Source organism: Lepidochelys kempii, chromosome 2 (assembly GCF_965140285.1).
Source record: "Lepidochelys kempii isolate rLepKem1 chromosome 2, rLepKem1.hap1, whole genome shotgun sequence".
In the NCBI taxonomy this organism is placed as follows: domain Eukaryota; kingdom Metazoa; phylum Chordata; order Testudines; family Cheloniidae; genus Lepidochelys; species Lepidochelys kempii.
The window spans coordinates 108,338,256-108,363,861 of NC_136381.1; the positions used below are offsets into that span (position 1 = coordinate 108,338,256).

The window sequence follows — 25,606 nt, forward strand, 5'->3', positions numbered from 1 at the left end:
AAACAAGGGCTCATATCCATTTTTGTAATTTTCTTTCCATAATAGTGCACTGTATCCATACATGTACAGTAATGATTCACCAAATGACACTTTATACAAAGGCACCATTACTGAACAGGTTTGACTAAGATGAAGATGAATCTGCTCTTGCTAAGAGATGTTATAGTTGCAACACTAACTTATCTGGCTAGCTGTCTTTTGAACAAAGCATATTGGTTGCAACAACAATTTGCACAAAGTTAGCACCCTATACTGAAGAAGTCAGGATTTTCAGGATACATGCATTTTATTTCACATTATGGCATGAAATGGATTTATATTTTGGAACGTACAACCAAAACATGAATCACAATCTAAAACATCCAGACAATGTAACTCCACTCAACCCTATTAGAACAATCTCTACAGAAGAGAAGTTCACATTATAAAATCCACAACAATGCATCTCTAGACTTTGACTATCCCAATTATGGGTCTGTTTCCGCTCCCACTGACTTCAATGGGAGGAGGATCAAACCTCAGGAAAACCTGGACTTTAGATTTGTAGGTACATAACCTATACTCCTCAAAATGCCTTCAAATCTCTCCTAAAATTCACCTCTGTTGTGATGCAGACAATAGCTAGGCAGTGGGTATTCTGGCCTGCTGTTTAATATACCAGATATAATAATGACACTGTTACCTTATTCTCCCTTATATAATTTCTGCCATCATATGCTTAGACTGTAAGCACTTCAGGGCCAGAACTGTCTTTTAATTGTGAGTGTGCAATGGGGTTGGCACCCACCTCTTGCAAGTGCCCCCCTTTGGTTGTGTGTGTCTGCATATTTTCAGTAAGAACTCCTAACCCTGGTATGGGGCAGTATCTCCTGGGCTTCTTCCCTGGAGACATTATCTTCTGGTGGCCCTCTCTGGGCTCAGTCCCTACTCAGTCCCCGCAGCCAGACAGGAGCTTTTTCATTGCTCTCCTGGTCCCTGCTAGCAAACTGTCTTTGGCTCAGTCCTAGCAGCCAAGCCTCTCGCTCCCCTGGTCCCTGCCCATACTGAGCTATCCATGGCCCTGCTGCTCTTCCAGCCAGGCACGCAGTCCTCTTCTCTGCAGCTCCAAGCAGCAACTAACTACTGCTTTGTTCTACAGCTTCTTTTATCAGACCTGCCTGGCGTCTGATTGCACATTCCAGCAGCCCTTCCTCGCAACCACTGTAGGCCACTTGGAGGACCACTCCAATGCTCCTTTCCTGGGATGAGTGTGGGAGAACCTTGAGGCCTCCACCAGACAGCCTTTGGGCCTAGTCCACAACATCTAGCACAATGGTACCCTGGTTAAATGTTGGAACCCTCCAAGCATTGTAATAACACAGATTAATAACAATGCCTCTCAATTGTTGCCTTTGTAGGGAGAGTATCCGATTTTACAAGCATGCATGAGGTATCATGTCCTTGCAAAATCTTAGACTTGACATGTTGCTGAGCAATATGTGGAGATCTAACAATGCCATAATGTAAATATAATTTATATAATCCATAATCTGTTAGTCTATCCTTAATTGTACCAATTGACTCTATGACCTGGTCCCACAAGCCTTGCTTGGGTGAAACTCATTTACTTCAGCAGGAATTTTACCTAGGAATGAGGGATCAAGATCTAATAGGGCAGCCAATGAGTGTTGTGTGATTAATGCAACTATATACACACAATATTACATTATCACCCCATTTTTAGCTCTTCATAATTATTTTGAATTTCTCCCTGTCAGCTGAATTTTTCTGTGCCGGTTTCTGTCTAAAGGTGTTTATTTTTAAAAATAGTTTGACCATTATAAAAAAAATCTTGCAACTTTTTTTTTAGCAGAGCTAGAAATGAAACAGCTATGTGGATAGTTGATAGCATGAGACAGAGTTATATAAATGCGAATATTGAGTAGAAGCAGGGAAGTGGAATTACCTCTGTATTAGGAATTAGTGAGACCATTACTGGAACACTGCATTCAGTTCCACAGGTACTAGAACTAAGGATGCAAGGGGTGCTGCAGCACCCCCCTGACTTGAAGTGTTTTCCATCATATACAAGGCTTACAATTTGGTTCAATGGCTCTCAGCACCCCCACCATACAAATTGTTCCAGCACTCCTTTCCAGTTCCAGTGTTCACACGTCAAAAACAATGCTGAAAAATTGGACAAGGTTTGGAAAAGAGCAACAAGAATGATTTGAGGTCTGGAAATCCTGCTTTACCACAAGACACAAAAGAAGCTTAGTTTACGTAATTTATCCAAGACAAGGGTAAAAGGTAAACTTGATCATGATCAGTAAGTGCCCACGTGAGAACATGATTTCTCATCGTGGGGAATACTTTGTTTGCCAGATTAAAGGCACAATAAGATCCAATGGCTGGACATTGAAGCTAGAGAAATTCAGACTGGAAATAAGAAACAGTTATTCACTTCCTTGTAACTGTTATTCTTCAAGATGTGTTATATAGGCCGTGCAGATGTGTGTGTGGCGCATGCACCGGTGCCAGAGAGTTTTCCCTTGCGGTAACAGTAGGAGTGGCCTCACTTATGACCTGACCTCCCTTGTGCTCCATGCTCCACCCATTTTTCAGTTCCATCGTACTGGACTGTAGATGATAGGCTCAGATGCATTGGGGAAGGAGGTTGGGTCATGTAGCAGAGATATGCAACATCTTGAAGAACAACAGTTATGAGAAGGCAAGTAACCGTCGTTTCTTCTTTGAGCAATTGCATGTATCCATTATGCTGTAGGGGACTCCCAAGCTCTTTTTGATGGAGGCCGGGCTAGGATTCTCTTCAGAAGGAGAACTTTTGCCATTCTTGTGTCTTCCCATGATGCTGTAGTAAAGTATAGTGCCTAGCAAACATATGAAACAATGACCTCGTTGCTGCTCTGTAGATGCTGAAGATAGCGGTGTTTCCCACAAATGCAGTAAAGTTAAAATGCACCATACCTGAGTGTGCTGACACCTTCTCAGAGGATGTGATACTGTTGGCAGTATGGTATATAACAATGCAGCTGAAATCTATTTGGAGAGCCATTGTGCTGGAACAGGATGACTTCTCATTCATTCCACACAGGATACAGAGAGCTGAGAAGAAACCCAATAACGCTTTGTTCTACACAGGTGAGAGGCTCAGGCCTTGGTGCGTATCTAAAGTGTAGTCTAAAATAAAGAGTTAATCCTTGTGACCATGTGGCTTTGGGAAAAAATTGCAGGTATATTGACTGAATGGGGTGGAAATCTGATACTATTTTGTAAAAAAACCTAAGGATCTGGCTCGAGCTGCACCTTGTCACTGTAGAATGTAGACCAAGGAGGATCCATTTTCAGGACCCGTAACCCCACCCTGCACCTCCTTGCAGATGTGGTGGCTACCTTCACTGAGAGGTGTAACTGAGAGCAAGAGGTTGAGGGTTCAATTTGAGGGCCAATAATTGCTGACAGAACTAAATTCAAGTCACAAGGACAGAAAAGTCTATCGAGACCCTTTAGGAACCTGGCTGTTATAGGATTAGAGAAAACAAACCTTCCACCAATACAGGGGTTAAACTGTGCACCTTAATGGAGCTGACTGCTAGACTTGACACTTTTGAGATGTAAAAGGTAGTCCATAATCTTTAGAATTGTAGACCACGCAGGAGACACACTGTTGCTAGATCAAGTCCCAATTAACTCTATTCCCAATAAACTCCCAGGACCATCCCAATGAACTCTGTCCTTTGGAGTGGCAACAAGATTGATTTTTTTGTTTTATTTTCAGGCCTAAGCAGTTGAATAGATAGAGAGTTCAATGGACACTGCTCTCCACCTAGTGACTGGAGCAACTCCATATCAATCAATTGTCCAGGTAAGGATACATGTGGACATCCCAAAGTCAAAGATAGGCTGCTACCACTGCTATACACCGAAGGATAGTATGGTGAACTGGTAATGGTCTCCTCCTCCCATGAACCTGGGCTGTCCTCAGAAATAATGTGATTCAAGCTGCAGCAGTCACAACTGGATATCAACATAGACTGAGCAAGAATTGCATAAGTCAAGAGATGTGGCATCTTATTGTGGAAAGGAAAACTCCTGAATGCTAAGACCAATGACATATTAGAAAAAACAAAGGAGGAGTACACAAAAGCAGACAAGGCAGTGAAAAGTGATGCAAAAAAGATAAACGGAGATATGTTGGAGACCTAGCAGCTGAAGCTGCTGCTATGATAGGAAACCAGAGTCGTTTACCAAGTGACTAAAACCCTGTACAGAAACTCCAAACAAGAAATGGGACAATAAAAAGTAAAGATGGAGAAATGCTCCTGTCCCCCTCTTCTCCTCTACTCCCCAATCCCTTTTTCCCATGTCTCTCTCACCCCTACTCCCTCTACAATCCAGTCCTTCACACTGTCTGGGTGTCAGCAGGGGAACCACAGAAAGCCAAAGAGGGGCTCTCTGCTCTCAGTTCTGGTGCCTGACACTACAGCAGTTGGGAGAAGCAATTGCAGTGCAAGTCTTGCTCAGCTGCTGAAGCTCTGAGATGGCGCATGCTGAGTGCAATCAGAATCTTCAGAAAATTTAGCTGCCAAACTCTATCAAGTCTCTACTGAGCATGTGCTAACAGATTTTCAGAGACCTAAAACATGGCCACAGAGGGAAAAAAGCATACTTCTGAGTTCAGGACAACTCCCCTACTAAATGTCATGTTCCTGATTCAAAGGATAGTGGCACTAGAGCTTCTCAACACAATAGTTGTAATACTTTATTTTTAAAAGACCACAAGTTGTCCCAATCTTGTTCTTGAAAATGGCTGAACCATTTTAACTGAAACTTTCACAATAAATTCAACCTGAGACAGAGACACAGCTTGGAAAATTTCAGCCTGAATAGTTAAAGTTTGGCAAAGTGCTGTTCTATGAAATTTTTAGTTAGACAAACAATTCCACACTTGCATTCAAGGAGTAACCCCACACGTACGGTCCATGAGAGGTCATGCTGTGTAGAGGACATTTTGTAGAGCAAAAGGGCATCCTTCTTGCTGCGTGACCACACACATATGGTGCCAGACAATCATCCCAGGGATACAGCTGGTCAGGAAGTCATATTCAAGGATTTCATGGGCATGCAATGCACATGGTGCATTCATAGATGGCACACCACACAACTGATAAGCAACTGAAAACAGGGACTTACAATGAAAAAGTCAGGCAACCTTGATAATAGGTAGTGCTACCAGCTCCACCTATAATGAAAAATGTCAGCAAAACTGTAAATAAACTAATCATCTCTGAACAGGTGAATCATTTCAAAACAATTCTGGGGACAGGTGAATTCCCACGTCTGCCTCCCTACTGAGGCCGTGGCTGCTTGTGAGGGCTTAGCCTAAAAATCCCATCCCAAAGAAGGGCAGAGAAGTGGTAGGCCTATCCTATCCAGGGGGTGGCGTGTGTCTCTCTCTCTCTTTCTCACTGATGGCCTGGGGCAGGGATTGCAGCCTGGCTCGCTCTGAGCTCAGCTCCAGCCCAGGCCACTGCTGCTGCTTCCTGTCTGGCCAGCAGGGAGAGAGGGGGTAGCAATGACAATGTAGCAATTACGAGCCCCAACCTTGCCCAGCCCCCAGCAGCCTTTGCAGACCCAGGGAAGACAGTAAAACTCTGGCCAGAGAGGAGCTATGAAAAATCAAGGGAATGGGGGGCAGAAATCAAACTGGGGGCTGCCGCAAAGCAAATGGCACCCCTGCAGCCACCAACTTGTTAAAAGGTCACGTCAGGCTAGGCACCCCCTGAGTGAAGGGCCAATGCAAGAGAACTTATGCTAGTTTCAGTCTTGTTTTAAAAATGGTTTAATAATTACTTTACTTATGTTTGTTTTGTTTTAGTAGAATAGCACTCTGTTGTTTGTTTGATGACAATGAAAAATGCATCCCCTAACCATTTTAAATACTTTATTTAGTGTAACTGAATAGGAGTGTGCTTCTGACTACTTTAATGGGTTTGCAATAGAGTCTTAAGTCTTTAAATATAGGAAAGTGCCCCCATATAGCTTAATAAAATCTTCCTAGAAACAAAAATTGCAACAGTATATCCCAAATTTCCCAGCAAGCATACTATTAAAGGAGATTAACAACTAGTGGATAGATAGGAAAGTAAATTTTAAGAGATGATTTAGTAGTAAAATAATTCACATAATCAAAATATAGCAGTAAAAAAAAAAGAAATGCTACATATAAGTGAAAGCCAATAAAATTAATTAAAAAAAAATGAGTGAGACTATTGCCAAATTTAAGTTTTGGTGAACTTAACTAACATCTTAATTTATAGTGCTGAATGGCTCAACCAACAGCATTAAAAGCATTAATGGTCACTTCACTACCAAACATCAGAGATGAAGCCTGGGCCTCTGGAATTTTGGCATCATTAGTAGATTAACATTTTTATGATACCACACTGTCACTATCAGATCACGTACTTTCATTGGGGTGGAAAAAATCTGAGACCTACCAGTAGTTACATAAAAGTTCTGTGAGTTAGCTATTCTGTCTGTGCGCTACATTTACAGATATATTAAGCAAAACATGAAGCAAAAGATTCACCAACAACAAAATAAAATCCAGATTTGCAAGAGTTTTTTCTATAAACTATGGGCATGTTTACACTTATCTCTGGAGCGATCAATCCAGCAGGGGTCGATTTATTGCATCTAATGAAGATGCAATAAATAGACAGCCGAGCACTCTCTCGTCGACTCCAGTACTCCACCGGAGCGAAAGGCGCAGGCGGAGTCGATGGGAGAGCATCAACAGTCAATTTACTGTAGTGAAGAACACTGCGGTAAGTAGATCTAAGTACGTTGACTTCAGCTACGTTATTCATGATCAATCCCCCCCTCAGTGTAGACCAGGCCTATGATGGGAAAGTTTCTTCTGTGAAACTCAAAGAACTATTTAGTCAGCAAATCACTGTTTCATTTCATTCATCTACCCCACACCCTAATGAAACTTTAGGAGTCCAGCAGTCATTTGATGTGATCCCTAAAGTCGACAATGTTGAAATTGGCAAAAACAATGAGGAGTCCTTGTGGCACCTTAGAGACTAACAAATTAATTTGGGCGTAAGCTTTTGTGAGCTAAAACCCACTTTATCAGACGTTTTAGCTCACCAAAGCTTATGCCCAGATAAATTTGTTAGTCTCTAAGGTGCCACAAGGACTCCTTGTTGTTTCTGCTGATACAGACTAACACGGCTACCACTCAGAATGTTAAAATTATTTTTACCAGTTTGAAATTAAATTTTCAACAATACAAGTTGGGTCTGTAACAAAGTCAGTGGAGGGAATCCAGTAATTAAGTTTTATTTCTCTCCTGTTTGGCTGTCTTCTTTTCTTTGGTGTGATACTAAGTAGAAAAATCAATTAAAAAAAAGTAGAAATCTTTTTGAAGTCTAGTGAACCCTTTTGTTTTAGTGTGTGATTTCTTTTTTGTGTCACAATATAGAGAAGTAATGAGAACTGGTATTAAACTATCAAAATAAACAGCTATGCATACTGCACAAATACATTTTAAGCTGAATCAAAATTGAATAGCACAGCTGACAAAGGAAATTCTCCCTCTGCTGATGTTAAGTGCAGACTGGAAACCGAGGAATATGTTTGAATGGAAGCCCAGTAATACAACCACAAATATGAAACAATTTGAAAAACAGATGCAAATAGAGAGTATAACTATCAAAATACTTTTAAAAGGACGAATTTCACTACCCTTCTTAGACAAATACAGCTCCAGGAAGTTAAAATCCAGAAAGAATACCCTGAGTCAGGCCAGAAGAATCATCTTGATCCAATACAGAAAGCCTCCTAATTATTTTTAGACAGTAAATGATTTAAAGTCTAAATAAAGTCATCTAAAAGTATTACAACAAAGTAGAGATATGAAAATCTCTGATTATTATATATACGAACAACTGGCTAATCTACTCTAATATGTGGGTTTAGCATACAATAAATTTAACAAGTGAAATGTTAACACCCTAATGTCACAACATCTCATGCATTTTTGGAAGCAAAATAAGAGACAAAATTCCTGACTGAAGATGGTTTTTATGGAAGACGACATGTACTGGAAAAAGCAAACAATTATAAAGTATTTGGCAAAATTATGCTGTATGAAAGAAAAACAAAACAAAAAGCTAGATATTCTCTCATTTTAGGACATCAGAAACAAGCACAGATAAGCATTCTCAGCTAAATTCTCAGCATTCTCAGATAAATCTTAAAAACAATTAAGTTTAATATTAATTTACTATGTTAATGAAAATACACCTTTTTGTTCCTTTTAAACTGACACTCTGCTTCTTTTCTGGGTTGGTGGTTCTGTGTTTTCAGACTTCAGTTGCATAGTAGCATTTATCATTTTTTCTTAAAGGCCCATTAGAAAACATTACATAGGGTCATAAAAAACTAATTTGTCATGGTGCCCCATATAGCTTTGAGAAATGACAGGGTGGGACCAAAATATTTATCTTGGCCTAAGCATTTTCTGCATTAGCAGAGGCAGCATCCAAGACTTAAACATTTTATAGGACAATCCATAGATAATTTTAACCATCTTAACAGAAGAAATTACTGTTTACTTTAGCTTTAGTTATACCAAAAGCACAAAAAAGTAAAGATGACAAGTTTTTAAAAAAATTATATTGAAGTCCAAGATCACTGGAGTGCAGCTCAAAAGCAGACTGCAACAGTATTAGAAGGGAGTATATTGTTTTCAGAATTCTGACCAGGGTGAAGATTTATCTTAGAAAAATATTGCCCCTGGATTGAAAAGACAGACAGAGGAATACAATATTCCAAGTAAAGCTGAGTGTGAACTGTATTTTTGGTTTCATAGGAAATACTGTGATTTTGAAAAAAATTCTTTTCCCTCTGCCACCTCAGTTCATTCCACTGCCAACCCAGAAGACCATGATAGGACTGAGAAAGAGGGGAAGATGGGAAGGAAGTGCGAATATGCAAAGTCATCCCAAAGAATTCCAGTGACAAGTAAGTATCCATTTCTTTGAGTCTCTATGTATTCCCACTTATGGGTACTTTGTCAAACAGTGTTGAACACCTTGGAGATGGGAACAGAGTCCTAAATGAAAAATGACTAACTCTGCTCTGCCAAATGTGGCAACGAGAAGATCCAGCAGGTAATGTTTACTGAACGTGCGCACTGACTTCCAAGTATCAGCCTTGCAGATTTCTGTAATAGGAACCAATAAAGCAAAAGACACTGATACAGCTCTAGCAGAATTAGACGCTACCACAGTTGGCTCAGAAACTTGAGGAAAAAGTCTGAGGAACACACTGTGACCCATAGGATTCTTAGCATAAGAAACAAACAGTCTAGATGACTTCCCAAAATTTTTAGTTCTACCTAAGCAGTAAGCAAGAGCTCTCCTAGTATCTCAAATATGTAACAGACTCCACTTTACTAGCATGAGGCTTGAGAAAATTAGTCTACCAGTTTTATGTCTCATTGATGGGAAGCACATGATTTTTGGAAAAAACCTGGAATTAAGTCTAAGAACCATTTTATCTTTGTGAAAATTAGTAGTGGGTCAGGCACCAGCATGTGGAAGTCACTCACCCTTCTGGCTGTGGTGATGAAGACCATTTAATAGTTAAAGAAATAAAAGTTATATAAAATAATGAACACTCTGCCATGGGTTCAAAGGCTGACCTCAAAAGCATCGATAATACCAAATTAAGGTCCCAAAATGAGACAGGCACTTTTAAAGGAGGATATATGTTAGATAACCCCTTCATATACCTTTTGACAGAGTTATATACAAATAATGATCTAACCTCAACCAAATCGTGATAAACTGAAATAGCCGTTGAGTGAATTTTTAAAGAAGAATTAGACTATCCTTCAGACTTTATGTACATTAAATGCTCCAGAATACAGAGTATAGCAGCTGTCGCTAGAGAATTAGATTTTCCTTCCATCCAAGTGATAAATCTAGTCCATTTTAATTGGTAACACTTTCTCATTCATAATTTTCTAGAACTGAACAGTACATTCTGTATCAAGGAAGAACATGATTGCTCGAGACTTGTTAAAGTCTGATGGCTGACACTGTCAGATGAAGAGACTGTGGGTCTTCTTGGAGAATCCTCCCTGGTTGCTGTGACAAATATCTAATATTGACAGTGGAAGACGCAAGTGCAATCCATCTGACAATTAATGAAGGTCTACATACCATTGCTGTCTGAGCCATGCTGGAGAAATCAAAATAAATTTTGTCCTGTCCTGCCAAATTTTCTTACCACTTTCTGAATTAATGGAAAGGGGAGGAAAGAATAAAGCAGGCCCTTTCTCCAATGGAGAAGGAAAGATCCAACAGGAATTAACAGGCCATCCCTGCTCTTGAAAAGAAGATGGGACATTTTTGTTGATTTCCATTGTAAACAGGTTTACCCAGGGTAAACACCAATGGGAAAAGATGTCTTGAGCTACTCAATCCTTCAGGAACCACTTGTGAATTTGAGAACTGTCCCAGCTGAAATAGTCTGCTAGCACATAGCTTTCCCCTGTTAAATGCAGGGCAACTGGCTAGATACTGTACAAAATATGCCAATCTCATAGTCTGATCACTTTGGCACATAACTCGAATGAGTGAGCTCCCCATTGTTTCTTCAGATAATACACAGCCGTCATGTTGTCCATTTGTTCACATAATACATAGTGGTCTAATGGTCCATTGCTACCTGAATCACACTCCCTTGTTTATGAGGGAAGAAAGATCTGGAGAGCCAGATGGATGGCTCTTAATTCTAACACACTGATGTGTAAGCTCTTTTCTTGGAAAACCTAATGATCCCAATTGTAAACTGAGCCAAATGGGCTGTGTTGGATACTTCTGACATTATCACCACCAGTGGGGTTGGGGACTGAGTAGCACACCTCAGAGAACATTCCATCTGTTTGTCCACAACTCAGCATCTGGAGATAAACATGTGAACACTGTCTTAATCGGACAAGTAATCTCATGACATCCAATCTACATTGACTGAATTCTGAGATGAGTAACAGGGTTTACATAAGTGGTAGCTCCCATCAAACCATCTATTTGGGCTATTTTTTTCCTCCCATTCCTTTCCAGCTATGAATTTGTCAGTGCTCAACTGATGCCTACAGACTTGGTGAGAGATGGCATCTGGTTTACCAGCATCACAGGGGTACTCGAATTAATGGCTGGTACATTTAGAACAAACTAAAGAAAATATATGTAGCCAACATATAGCATTTATTGCTGCATAACTGATGTTGTACTTACATTTTAAGAAGGGCTAAATAATTGACAATTAATAAAAAATTGCAGTTATGTAGATGTGATGGTCTCCCAGAGGTACCCAGGGTTGTGAGGAACCTTGTTACCACCTTCCCATAATATGAGAGAGCCTCGTCTGTACCTCTATGTATGTGTGTACACATAGCACTAGGTGTGGGAAGTGTCTCAGGGCCCGCTGCCATTTGGGCTATTATTATGTTTTGTTCAGACTGTTGATGACTTAACTGGTTCATAGTTATTACATGTTTTGACTGACCACCTACCTGCGTGTCTTGCTTCAATTTCCTTGTGTTTGGGGATTGCTTCTTCTGGAGTGCCTCAGAACATAACACACTGGCACACCATGTCCTCTTAGTCCCCACGGGCTCCGCAGTCCCTCTGCAGGCAAGCAATAGGCACACACCAACCCCCGAGCACATCCACCGGACACTCTCAGAATACTAGACCCCACTGTTGCCAAAGCAATAATATATAAAGCTTACTAGCCCACCTTAGAACACAGCTCCATTTAACACAACACTTAGATTTGATTATAAGGAAAGCAAATATTTCTTTATTTAACAAAGAATAGAGCTTAATATGATAGCAAACCAAAATATTGGAAACAAAGGGTTACATATACAACACCACCATAACACCCTTCCCATGGTCTAAACTTAACCAACAGGTTATCTTCCTCTCTAAAGAAGTTTATCTTACTCAAAGTTCTTCCCAGAGTTTTCAGCCAAGCCTTTCATGAAGCAAAACGAGCTCGGTTTACTTCCTCAGTGAAGTATCTCTTTTATCCAGTGAATCTCTTTTTCACGCCCAGGTGCATCAGGCCAGACCTTTGCTCTTCACCTGAAAACAGGATGCCCCACCTCCTGCTGTTTATCTCTTCCTGTTAGTTTTCTTTTGAATTCCCTACCAGTTCTTCATTAGCACTTGACTGGTATACTAATAAACTTCTTGACTGGTATGCTAAACTGTAACACAGACAATCTCCTATGGTTGGCTAGGGAGATAAGTGTCTCCAACCTCCTGTCTGAAGAAGTTTGTCTCAAGGCATGCCACACCTTTGAGAGACCTGCCTTTAACTACAAGGCCTTAAGAACATAACTTCCAATCCTCTTACATATTATCCACAAATATATCTGACAATGATTATGATGACCAGTGTGACACAGGCTTTCACTAGAGACATTACATACCATTCTTTGACAGACCAGTATGTAGACACCAGACCCAAGGGATCTCTTTAATCCTTATGTACTTCTGTGCCCTCTGCTAGTTAGCACAAAGTGGTCCCTGGGTCACAGTAGTCTTAGCTGAGAGTAATCCTGTGCTTCAAGTTAACTGATAGTTTGCATGAGTTGGAAATTTTTTTCATTGCATATTCAGCATTGCACATGGTTAGATGTATTATGAGAGATTTCACCATCTCCTGAAGCTCCTCAATTTGTAGTTATTGCATGAAACTAGACTTGATAGACAAATGGTCTGATATGGGATGACAAATCCTTTGTTTCCAGAAGAAATTTAGAAATATTTAAAGAATGAACTGTTTTAGAACCCCATTTTTTCCTACCTTTTCTAGCCCTGCTGCTGGTTTTTCAGAATTAGTAATTATTGTTAATTAGTATTGGACATTCACAGATTTTGCTCCTTTTACAACACCTTGCAACTGACTTCTTTAAACAAAGAGGAAATTTCAGCTCCAAAATATGGGCACAAGTTTGACAACTAACCTGTAATTCAAAGTTAGAAAACAATTTCAAACATATTAACCATTAGGAGTCAAAACATACAACATCAAAATAATACAAACTGGGTTGATCAGGAAAAAATAATGTGTATATCTATGCCAATTCCACTGCTGCTTTGTCTATTGTTTAGTATTTTGAAGCTTTTCCACTACATTAAGGGTAAGTACAAAATCCCAGGGGGAGCAACCAGAGCAGTCTAGCAAGCAGATATACTGTACAGGCAGCAACCTACTCTCCTTGGTGCAGACAGCCAGGTGTGTAGGTTGGTGCAAAAAGGACAAGACCATCCTTCTGCCTCCTTGTGTAGTGCATCAAGAGAGTAGACCCTACATTCCACAACACAGGGACTCCATATATGACAGGCCTTAGAGCACAAGGAGGAGGATCTGGGCCGTCTCAGGGTAAGGGCCTGTCACAATCTGTCCCTACATGTAACTTTTATAAGCACTTCCCATGTGGTTCACGATTAGAACTTCCCATCTCCAGTATCTATGGTTCTGTAATAATCAGTTTTCACTCTAGCATAAGAAAATGATTGGACATTAAGCTGTAGGTTAACAAAAATTGTAAGCTATACTAATTTTTCCCTTTCATATGGTTTGACTGTGTACTTATGGAAAGTCAATATATACTATTGTTGTTCTTCCACGATACTTTAGCTCCCCCATGAATAATTCCACAATATAAAAATAATGTAACTTCTCAATATGTGGCAAACAGTATATTTGATTCCATATTTCATGATTGTTTACTTAACATATGAATCCTGAAGGGTTACAATATTACATCTCTCAGAGTAACAGCCGTGTTAGTCTGTATTCGCAAAAAGAAAAGGAGGACTTGTGGCACCTTAGAGACTAACCAATTTATTAGAGCATAAGCTTTCGTGAGCTACAGCTCACTTCCTCAGATGCATATCGTGGAAACTGCAGCAGGCTTTATATATACACAGAGAATATGAAACAATACCTATTCCCACCCCACTGTCCTGCTGGTAATAGCTTATCTAAAGTGATCATCAGGTGGGCCATTTCCAGCACAAATCCAGGTTTTCTCACCCTCCACCCCCCCACACAAATTCACTCTCCTGCTGGTGATAGCCCATCCAAAGTGACAACTCTTTACACAATGTGCATGACAATCAAGCTGGGCTATTTCCTGCACAAATCCAGGTTTTCTCACATCCCCCCCACCCCCATACACACACAAACTCACTCTCCTGCTGGTAATAGCTCATCCAAACTGACCACTCTTCAAGTTAAAATCCAAGTTAAACCAGAACATCTTGGGGGGGGAGGTAGGAAAAAACAAGAGGAAACAGGCTACCTTGCATAATGACTTAGCCACTCCAAGTCTCTATTTAAGCCTAAATTAATAGTATCCAATTTGCAAATGAATTCCAATTCAGCAGTTTCTCGCTGGAGTCTGGATTTGAAGTTTTTTTGTTTTAAGATAGCGACCTTCATGTCTGTGATCGCGTGACCAGAGAGATTGAAGTGTTCTCCGACTGGTTTATGAATGTTATAATTCTTGACATCTGATTTGTGTCCATTTATTCTTTTACGTAGAGACTGTCCAGTTTGACCAATGTACATGGCAGAGGGGCATTGCTGGCACATGATGGCATATATCACATTGGTGGATGTGCAGGTGAACGAGCCTCTGATAGTGTGGCTGATGTTATTAGGCCCTGTGATGGTGTCCCCTGAATAGATATGTGGGCACAGTTGGCAACGGGCTTTGTTGCAAGGATAAGTTCCTGGGTTAGTGGTTCTGTTGTGTGGTATGTGGTTGTTGGTGAGTATTTGCTTCAGGTTGCGGGGCTGTCTGTAGGCAAGGACTGGCCTGTCTCCCAAGATTTGTGAGAGTGTTGGGTCATCCTTTAGGATAGGTTGTAGATCCTTAATAATGCGTTGGAGGGGTTTTAGTTGGGGGCTGAAGGTGACGGCTAGTGGCGTTCTGTTATTTTCTTTGTTAGGCCTGTCCTGTAGTAGGTAACTTCTGGGAACTCTTCTGGCTCTATCAATCTGTTTCTTTACTTCTGCAGGTGGGTATTGTAGTTGTAAGAAAGCTTGACAGAGATCTTGTAGGTGTTTGTCTCTGTCTGAGGGGTTGGAGCAAATGCGGTTGTATCGCAGAGCTTGGCTGTAGACGATGGATCGTGTGGTGTGGTGCAAATTGGATACTATTAATTTAGGCTTAAATAGAGACTTGGAGTGGCTAAGTCATTATGCAAGGTAGCCTGTTTCCTCTTGTTTTTTCCTACCCCCCCCCAGATGTTCTGGTTTAACTTGGATTTTAACTTGAAGAGTGGTCAGTTTGGATGAGCTATTACCAGCAGGAGAGTGAGTTTGTGTGTGTATGGGGGTGGGGGGGATGTGAGAAAACCTGGATTTGTGCAGGAAATAGCCCAGCTTGATTGTCATGCACATTGTGTAAAGAGTTGTCACTTTGGGTGGGCTATCACCAGCAGGAGAGTGAATTTGTGTGGGGGGGTGGAGGGTGAGAAAACCTGGATTTGTGCTGGAAATGGCCCACCTGATGATCACTTTAGATAAGCTATTACCAGCAGGACAGTGGGGTGGGAATAGGTATTGTTTCATATTCTCTGTGTATATATAAAGCCTGCTGCAGTTTCCACGATATGCATCTGAGGAAGTGAGCTGTAGCTCACGAAAGCTTATGCTCTAATAAATTGGTTAGTCTCTAAGGTGCCACAAGTCCTCCTTTTCTTTTTGCGAATATTACATCTCATTACTTGCTTCGTTCCCAATTCACTCTAATACTGGTAATGAAGTAATGCCAACTGTTAATACAACTCTGAGAACATGCCTGCTGTGAGCTACCTAGCACTATCCTTCAAAAAAATTCAAAACCAAATAAGAGCAAGCTTTCCATAAGAACTAAGAATGTTTTAAGGGAGCATAATCACAAGTATAATTGCTTCAATATGATATTAACATTACCCTCTTTCAATCTAACTTCTCCTACTTCTATAGTTGCATTTGCCTGACAAAATCATCCACACCAAACTGACAAAAAATCCAGATAATCTAAATAGCTAACCTCAGTAAAAGTGTGCTGTTATCTTCATTACCACATTTTTCATTTGTCACATTCACTTATTCAATGTTGTTTCAAATTAGATAAAATTTCAAAATGGATATTTGATATAGATACCACAATATTAATAATAAATAATGTCATATATATTCCTATTTAAAATGTTTATTGCATATACATTGATGAAAAGCATGTCAAACAATGGTTATTCCTGTATCATCTAAATTATTTATCAAGATTAAAACACATTATCCTGAACTGCAATTTCATACTTCATTGTTGATGAAAACTTGTAACCTTCACAAACACATACTTCCAACTGGAGACAAACAGTGTAACTGGGGATAAGGTCTCCTCCCCTTGAAAAGACTGTTTTTAATACACATGACTGAGAATATATAGTGATAGACATAAGATTGACAACACTGTTATAAATTATTCTCTCTCTTAATGTAATGAGCTATACTTGATGCTGCATGATTTATTCCACCAACTAGCACTAAAGAGATAAAAATAGCAACTGAACTTAACTCTTGCAATATCCTGTGATGGTATCCGCATTACATTAGTTAACACAACATCACTGAATGACTGCAGACTCTACAGGGGGTTCCAGAGGCAAGTGAGCTTGATGAGCCATCAATTTACTTCGCAATGATTTTTTTCAAGTAGTGATACATGAACCAATGAAGTCTGAGAACTGTTACTCTATACATTTATACCATATAGATCTATTAAAAAGGCAATTCTAAAATATGACTGGATTCCTGCCTCCAGGAATTTACAATCCAGTTCAGTCATGGGGGGGAAAAAAATCTAGCAGTTGATAGCACATGCTTCACGAAAGGGAGAAAATCTTGTAGTGAATTACTGATAGGCTTTGTGGAGGATTTGAAGGAGGAGGTTGTTTAGCTCACAAGAGCATTACATTTAATATATATAAAGAGCATTTAGAATCTTGGATAGATACTTTGTTTGGTAATGTTTCTCAGGAAGGCATTCTGTGCCAAAAATAATTCTATTCACCATATTTTTAAATTTTGCAATTTTTATTTGTCAGATAAATGTAGGGGCTCCAGCATGGCATTAGGGAGCACAAGCCACTGGCTGCACAGAGGTGAGAGATCACTGTGCAGCTCCCCCTTACCCCTGGGACACGGACTCAGTGGTGAGTCTGTACCCAACCGTAACACAATGTGTCATAAATATAAAGGGAACGGTAAACACCTTTAAAATCCCTCCTGGCCAGAGGAAAAACCTTTTCACCTGTAAAGGATTAAGAAGCTAGGATAACCTCGCTGGCACCTGACCAAAATGACCAATGAGGAGACAAGATACTTTCAAAGCTGGGGGTGGGGGTGGGGGGCAAAGGCTCTCTCTGTCTGTGTGCTGCTTTTGCCAGGAACAGAAAAGGAATGGAGTCTTAGAACTTAGTAAGTAATCTAGCTAGATATGCATTAGATTCTGTTTTGTTTAAATGGCTGATAAAATAAGCTGTGCTGAATGGGATGTATATTCCTGTTTTTGTGTCTTTTTGTAACTTAAGGTTTTGCCTAGAGGGATTCTCTCTGTTTTGAATCTGATTACTCTGTAAGGTATTTACCATCCTGATTTTACAGAGGTGATTCTTTTACTTTTTCTTCTATTAAAATTCTTCTTTTAAGAACCTGATTGCTTTTTCATCGTTCTTAAGATCCAAGGGTTTGCGTTCGTGTTCACCTATGCAAATTGGTGAGGATTTTTATCAAGCCTTCCCCAGGAAAGGGGGTGTAGAGTTTGGGAGGATTTTGGGGGGAAAGATGTTTCCAAGTGGGCTCTTTCCCTGTTATATATTTGTTAGACGCTTGGTGGTGGCAGCAATGAAGTCCAAGGGCAAAAGGTAAAATAGTTTGTACCTTGGGGAAGTTTTAACCGAAGCTGGTAAAAATAAGCTTAGGGGGTTTTCCAATAATAAATCAAAAGATGTCATTACAATTTTTCCATTTAGATTTTAAGCATATAATAGCTCCTCGTAAGAGATACTGTGGATCTTAATTGCTTCAAAATGAATCCTTAAACCCAACATCACAGTCAGAAACATCCTAGAGGAACTCCAAAAGACCCATTTTTAGAACAGCAATACATCCTAAAAACACAGCATCATAAGAACTCTAATGAGGTTTTAATTAAATTTGCTTTTACTGTAAGCATACATTCTATGGAAAATAATTGTTCTTATTACTTTACAATACATAAAGTGAAGGATTAAGAGCCTCTAAAATTACTTTTAAAACACAAGCAATTTTTATTCTGTGTCACACAAAAGGATCTGAAATCAGAAAACTTTCTTCCCTCCTATTTTTAAGAAGGGCAAAAAAAAATAAATAAAAAAAAATTCAAATCATCATCCTCAATAAACCTTGAGATGGACCTTTATATAAACAAGATAAAGGGCACGTCTACACTTACCTCCGCAGCGATCGATCCAGCGGGGGGAGGGAGGGAATCAATTTATCCCATCTAGTGAAGACGCAATAAATCGACTGCCGAGCGCTCTCCCATCGACTCCAGTACTCCACTGGAGCGAGAAGCGTAGGCGGAATCGATGGGGGAGCAGCAGCAGTCGACCTACTGCAGTGAACACACCGTGGTAAGTAGCTCTAAGCATGTCAACTTCAGCTACGCTATTTTCATAGCTGAAGTTGCGTAGCTTAGACCGACTTTGCTCACCCTGAGTGTAGACCAGGCCTAAGACCAATGAAATATTTCTGTGGAAATACTAACTCCTGAAAGTACTGGTGCATAATGTAATGAATGCAGGAATTAACTACAGCGGGCACCAGCAAGCACACTTTCAACATCTTTGTAATACAAATAATACATTAACCTACCACCAAGTCTATCTTATAAAAAGGAAATTACCTGTGGGAGTAAGATCTTGTAATCTTAAAGTTGATTTAGGTAACTTGAATAACCTTACCTTGAAAAGACTGTTTGGCTCTGTCCACTAGTTCTTCAACTGGATAACTTGCTAGGTCTCCTCTGGCATGCTTGGTTTTGCAGTAGGTACATGCATTGAGACACCTATTTAAAAGTTTAAAATACGTTAGTTTACTGTCAACAAATACCCTTCACAATACTTGAATACACACAGTTGTAGCAAAACAAAAATACAAATTTTATATGTAAAAGTGCAGAGTACTACCAGCTTAATTTAAAAAAAAAACCAAACATCTTCACACTAGTAAATCCGCCATATAAATTGGTCTAGTTTATTCTTCCTCCCTATTTTAGAGAGATAAAACCAAAGTAATTTACTCAGACTTTAAAAGCCAAAGGATTAAACCCTACAGCCAGTGGAAATTTTGTGCAAGGACTACAGATCAGAAATCAAGGTTTTTCTAAAAAGTAACAGGCTCACAAGATTTTCACATGAAAGCCCTCTTTACAGTTTGAACTTTTGGCTATATTTCCCACCATTGCTACCTCCAGGTTCAGCTCCTGGGATGGCAAGGATGATGCAAGTGCAATGCCCAGCACCTGCTGCTTCTGGCTTTTAAGCACTGTTTTATGCAGACCTGTCTACATTAGTGCTCCCGCTGTTGCTGGGTGAGCAATTTTAGTCAAAAATCCAAGTGCAGACTTATTCAGACTTCAGTGTTACCATAAAAAACAAAAATGCATAAGAATCTAAGGACTAAGCCACAAATTTCCAGCCTTTTAGTCTAGAAATTAAACATGAACTCCACAGGCAGAATTACAACTCTATGTTCTCTTAAGATATTCAAATACGCATATAAGCCTTCATAAAATTTAGAAAAGAATTTAATGTGACAGATTCTTACCATTCTCTTAAAACCATTCTGTATACTTTAAAAATCTTGAAAAAAACAGAACATTTTCCCCTCTCTTGTGTCTTACTTGGCTTAACAATATTAATGTATGAAATAGTGAGGGCAGAATCATTAAATGAGAAGAGTGTTTGATGACCAATTGGTGGATGGGAAGCATTAAAAAAAACACCCATAAGAAACTGCAAGAACTTCAGTGTGTCTAATTTATCTGACAATATATTAAAGCCAGATTAGTTCACTGCAGCATGGATAGGAGGATCATAAAATGCTCACTGCAAGCTTTTCTGGGATTAGTCTTGGCAGTGCCATGAACATCGTAAGGCAGAAAGTTAACAGCAGATTTTTTAAAAGCTGACTTACTTCCCCATAGCCATTTAGTAGGCAGAAGTAGAAAGACATAAAAAAAGATGTTACTCTTGTTCTTGGTTAAAATAAATAATGATCATTATCACAAACACAAAACCACTACTTCGATATTATAAAGCATTTGGATGCCAGAAAAATAATAGTCTGAATATGGAAATCGTTTTAAACAATAACTAATGAAATATAGTAGGGCCCAGAAGAGTTTTCTGAAGCATGTTAATAAAGATAAAGAAATTCATCAAACAACTACATGATTTCATTTATCACTTGGGCACATAAACTGTGTTGCCATCTGTCAGGATGTCTGCAACCCCATGGACTGGGAAACTAGTTGCCAGTGGCAGTTTTAAGAAAGGACCCAACAATATCATGGCTACCTGCACATGTCTTTGGTTTCCACTTATTCAGGATTGGGGCACCAACAACTGCAGCCCAACTAGGTCTAGGGACACAGGGAATTCAAGCAATTGAATGATGCCATTCAAATTGAATACAGGACTTTTATGGGATCCAGATGGAAAATCAGAGTCTGGCATTCTGAATAGCTGATTTTACTGTATCCCCAGTTTCAGGACAAAGCAACATGTCAGGTGAGGAGTGTCATGTATCTGCAAGCAAAGTAATGAAAACCAGGCACATAAGGCTGCCAGGTCTTCTGGAGGTTTACAGCTGGGTCTCAGTGGCAAGGCAATCCTGAGGTGGCATAGAAGGAGGGCCATGCTCTGAAACCAGCTGTGGCCCTGGTACACGTCTTGGCAGTCAGGGAGAAGACGCCAGACATGACTAGCTCAAAACAAAAAATTATATTGGGCTTGTGTCCTTTTTTGCTTTGTTACAATGTATAAATGAGGCCCAAAGATTCCATTCCCACGCTAAACATCTGTAGAAGGGGTGCAACCACTCTGCTTCCCCCTCCGTTGATGTCCCCCCAAATGCCGGGGGCTCTCCAACCCACCAGTGTACACCTTCCTGCAGACATCCTAAGATCCACAAGAGGTGACTATCTTAGGTGGTTTGCAGGAAAGAGAAGGAGACTTGGGGGTGCAGGAGGGATCCCCTTTCCTCACATCAAATAACATTTAAAAGTCAATGTATTGGATAAATCTAACAGCTCTGCATCCTGAAGCTAAAGTTGGGGTGGGGGTTAGAGCTAGAATAATATTTTAACTATGGTGACAACCACTTTTAATATTTGCCTGATTAACTTCAATTTTAGTGGAAAAATTCTTCTCTTTCAACTGATATTCCCTACAATTGGCACTCATTTTGAGGTCCAACTTCACAAAGGAAAGAGATTTTAGAAATCTTGTGTCTCCAGTAATGAATCAACATCCTATTTTAAGCTTGACAAAGCAGAACCATAGTAGCACTCCGATTTAAAATCTTAACTTTTAAAATCAGTTTTATCAACCAAACTTCGTTCCTGTGTGACAGAGCAAAAGTAGGTGAATGCAATAAGTATAATTTCATCTCTCTCCTCTGTTTCCGTTTTTGGCTAAAGTTAGAATACTTTTTCAAATATTTCCTTTCTTATGGATTTAAGGTGACAGTGAGGGGGAGGGAAAGCAAAATATATAATGGAAATCAATTGCCACCTGATCTATGAAGTGGCTACAAAGATAATAGACAGAGTACTTATAATAAAACTTGATTTGCATTGCACACCCCTTTGAAACAAACTGCAGCTTCAGTTGCTTGCCTCCTAAGGCTCTAATCATATTAATCAAGATTACCATTACACCTTCGGAATAGAACGCTTGGATCTCTGTGAGGACTCAGTGAAGGCCCAATTCTGATACTAGAGGGACAAATCATACTCTTGTATAAGGATCCCTAGTTGATATTCACATGCTCAGGAATTACACTGAACAATACTTTTAGACATGCCAACTTTTCCATAAAAAACAGGAACTAGAAGTAAGTATACAAAGAACTGAAATTATTTACATTTCATAAAATTACTGTTTTGAAAAAGGAAAGAGTGCCAATTTCATCACCCTTTGTGAAAACAAAAGATTTTTACAGTTGAACCTTCAGGCCCGACCCCCTTTTTTCTTTTTCTCTCTTTTTTTCTTTCTTTCTTTCTTTTTTTTTTTTTTAAAGGAGCAGACGTGAATAGGAAGAGGAATTAAATTTTAAAGTATCTGTATTGGGGGGTCCACACGCACCACTACTGAGCTATTTCTAAACTATGCCAAACTATGACTCAACTACGGTAATAAAAGATGAGGTCTCTCTCGCCTTACAATATCTTCCTAAAATTTCACAGCTTCTTTACGATAATTTTTTTTTTTCCCTGAATATGACATTAACCAGGATATTTCCATTTTTAACTCTCAAGGCAAGAAAATAAAAAGCAAATGGAATAATTCCACATAAAGGCAACCAAACAAGTGACTGGATATTAACAATAAAAAAGGTACGAAAGTGAATGGCAGCATCCAGATTATCCAGTATAACCAAATGTACCAAACTCCAAAATAAAACAAAACTACAAATAGCATACTAGGGCAAATAACTTCAATTTTTTTTTTTAGCTGTCTGCACATCAGGTCATAAATGTCCAAATAAATGAATCTCTCCCTCTCATCTTGCTGTACCATTGATGGCGATGTTAGTATGATACATATTATTGTTCATATGTTTTTATTCTGACACTTGAGCAGTCATATTTGAATGTGAAAAAGCCTTAACTTTAGTAGGAAACCTGACTAGTAGTAGGTGAAGCTCCAAAGGTTTAGGGTCTGTTTCAATCAGCATCTAATAGTTCAGACATATATGATTCATGTTTAAAATTATCCAAACTTGGGTGGGATCCCATGACACTCCCCCAACCACTCTTTCCCTAAAAGGCCTTGCTAGTATCGAATCCTTCCTGCACAACCTCTTTCCTCTACAGACTGAATGGAAGAACTAGCTTCCTCCTATCTTCAAGGGCAAGACCAATAGCCTTGATTCTCCCTCCACAACTTTGGTTTAATGGGCACAGACTCCCAACACAACCTAGAACATCTGGAAATATATCATAACAGCACCATTTTTCATGATATTTCAGAAGTCCCAGCCAGAAGATGCAAATGGGGAGGCGGGGGAGGGAGGAAGAGAGAAAGGCCACTTTACAAACATTTCACGTTAAGCCGGGTTTGGGTCTAAAAACAGAACATCTGTGTTCTGAGGAAGAGGAAAGAAAGGATCACTTTTTGCACATTTTATTGGAACCAATTCACCCATTACTAATATAGAATAAAAATATTCTTTGATATTCATGTAGTCTAGTCTATACCTTTCTTTTGGTAATCAAATTATATAGCAAAACAAAAGAAGATACACTTTTAAAATTCCATTCTGAAATACAAAAAGGGCCAATATTTACATACCATAATTTAAAATACTATTTGGAAATATATGTCTTAGCTCTCACTTGGCAAAAAGTGAATTTTAGTACGATTTTTTTCAAGCTGCAGCTGATTGAAATAGATGCAATTTTCCATTAAATATTTACAAGAAAGAATTTGGCCTAAACACTTTTCAACAGATTCAAAAACAATCAGTCCTTGAAAATGTTAATTTAAAACATACCATAAGCATCACAGAAAAATCTGTGCTTCTTTCAAGTAAGCCACCCCAGCAATGTATCTTATTAACTGAAACCCATCAGCAAAATAGCCAAGGACCTAAAATTCCTTTCTTGTTCAAATGAACCAACTTGTGAATCTCTCACCTTAAGAATGACTCTAGAGCAAACTACCAGACCTACACACCTAGTGAATGAGACTCAAAAACAATATGCTAAAGCCACAAGAGAAATTTGTGTTTATGAATTACAAACCTACTTTAAATATCTGAAGTCTACTCTTAATGCTGCTGTGTATAAATATAAGTAAAACGTAACAAAAAGATATTACATACATTGATGGAAAATTATGAAGATTAATTAGCTTAATGCAAGAGCATCAAAAATCTACTTTGGGAGAAACCTTCAAGTGACTTATGAGCCTATATCCTATTTTCAAATGTGCTTAAGTCAATGAGACACTTTGTTCATGTCCCTGCAATTTTGAAATGGAGAGATAGGGAACATAAGACTTTACCCCACTCAAGTGAATTTGTGCTTAAGTGCCCTATTTTATAAAAGGAGACTTTTCATTTTTGAAAATTAAATATTTGTCAGAAAAATATACTGAAAATGAAAGGATATCCCTTAAAGGAAGGGCCAATTAGGAATAAAACTTATGACAGCAGAGGAATAAAGACAACTCTAATCTGTGGATTTTTGCATTAGGTGAAAATAGTGGTATGTTTATACTTAAAACACTATAGCAGCACAGCTGTACTGCTGTAGTGCTTCAGTGTAGAGACATTGCCTATGCCAACAGCAGGGCTTCTCCAATCGGCATAGGTAATCTACCTCCCCAAAAGGCAACCTAGCACTGTCTACACTATGGGTTAGGTCAATATAGCTACGTTTCCCAGGAGCATGGATTTTTCACACCCGAGTGACAAACCTATATCAATATAAATTCCTCCTGTAGACCAGGCTTGAAAACAGACACATTCAAGCTGAAATCCTGGTTCCACTGAAGTTAATGGTAGGTTTGCCATTGACTTCTATGGAGCCAAGATTTCACTCTAAAATATTTAAAGTATAAAATGCATTTCATCCAAGGATCACCAAAGACCTCAAATTTTACGAACCACTTATAGTTTACAAAATGCACTTCACCCATGTCTAGCAGTGCCAACCAATATTAACAACAGAGAAAAATGAAGGAACTCTTATCTATTTGGAAGTAATATAAAAATGTCAGGTAGGCAAAACGCAATTTTTCAATTTAGTCAGAACACAAGTACTAATACTTATCTTTCTGGTATGGGATTTGTAACGATTACTTTATGTCTCAGAACTATTCCCTTGATACCACAATGGAATACTGCTACAGTACAGACTCAGAAAGCGCCATCCTTTTGACTGAATTACCAACATTACCTTCCACTTCCACTGTAAGTCTTCCTTGGAAGGAATCACCAATTCCAACCCTGAATTACTTTGCATTAACAAAGTAGTGGATTTCCAAAAAGGAAAGTACATTTGCTAGTGTCAAAACATAATATTAATTCTTCCCGGAAAAGACTTGAGCCCATTCCAATTTTTTTTGTAAAGAAATTATATTTCATTCAAATTCTAACAAAGTTATCTTAAAAAGAGATTTTCCCTTTAACCACATTACATTTGAGTAAAAATGCTAGTAATAGGTATTCTAAATAG

The 25,606-nt window shown here is 39.1% G+C and overlaps 1 protein-coding gene across 4 annotated transcripts in view; it reads right to left on the minus strand.

Moving 5' to 3' along the window:
- The window catches only part of CDKAL1 (CDKAL1 threonylcarbamoyladenosine tRNA methylthiotransferase), a 665,563-nt gene that overhangs the window by 351,531 nt on the left and 288,426 nt on the right, over positions 1 to 25,606 (minus strand). For all 4 annotated transcript variants that reach the window (XM_078851602.1, XM_073331895.2, XM_078851603.1 and 1 more), the window contains one exon: positions 19,101 to 19,204. In XM_078851602.1, the coding sequence (XP_078707728.1) occupies positions 19,101 to 19,204 (104 nt within the window). The remainder of the gene's footprint in view (positions 1 to 19,100; positions 19,205 to 25,606) is intronic.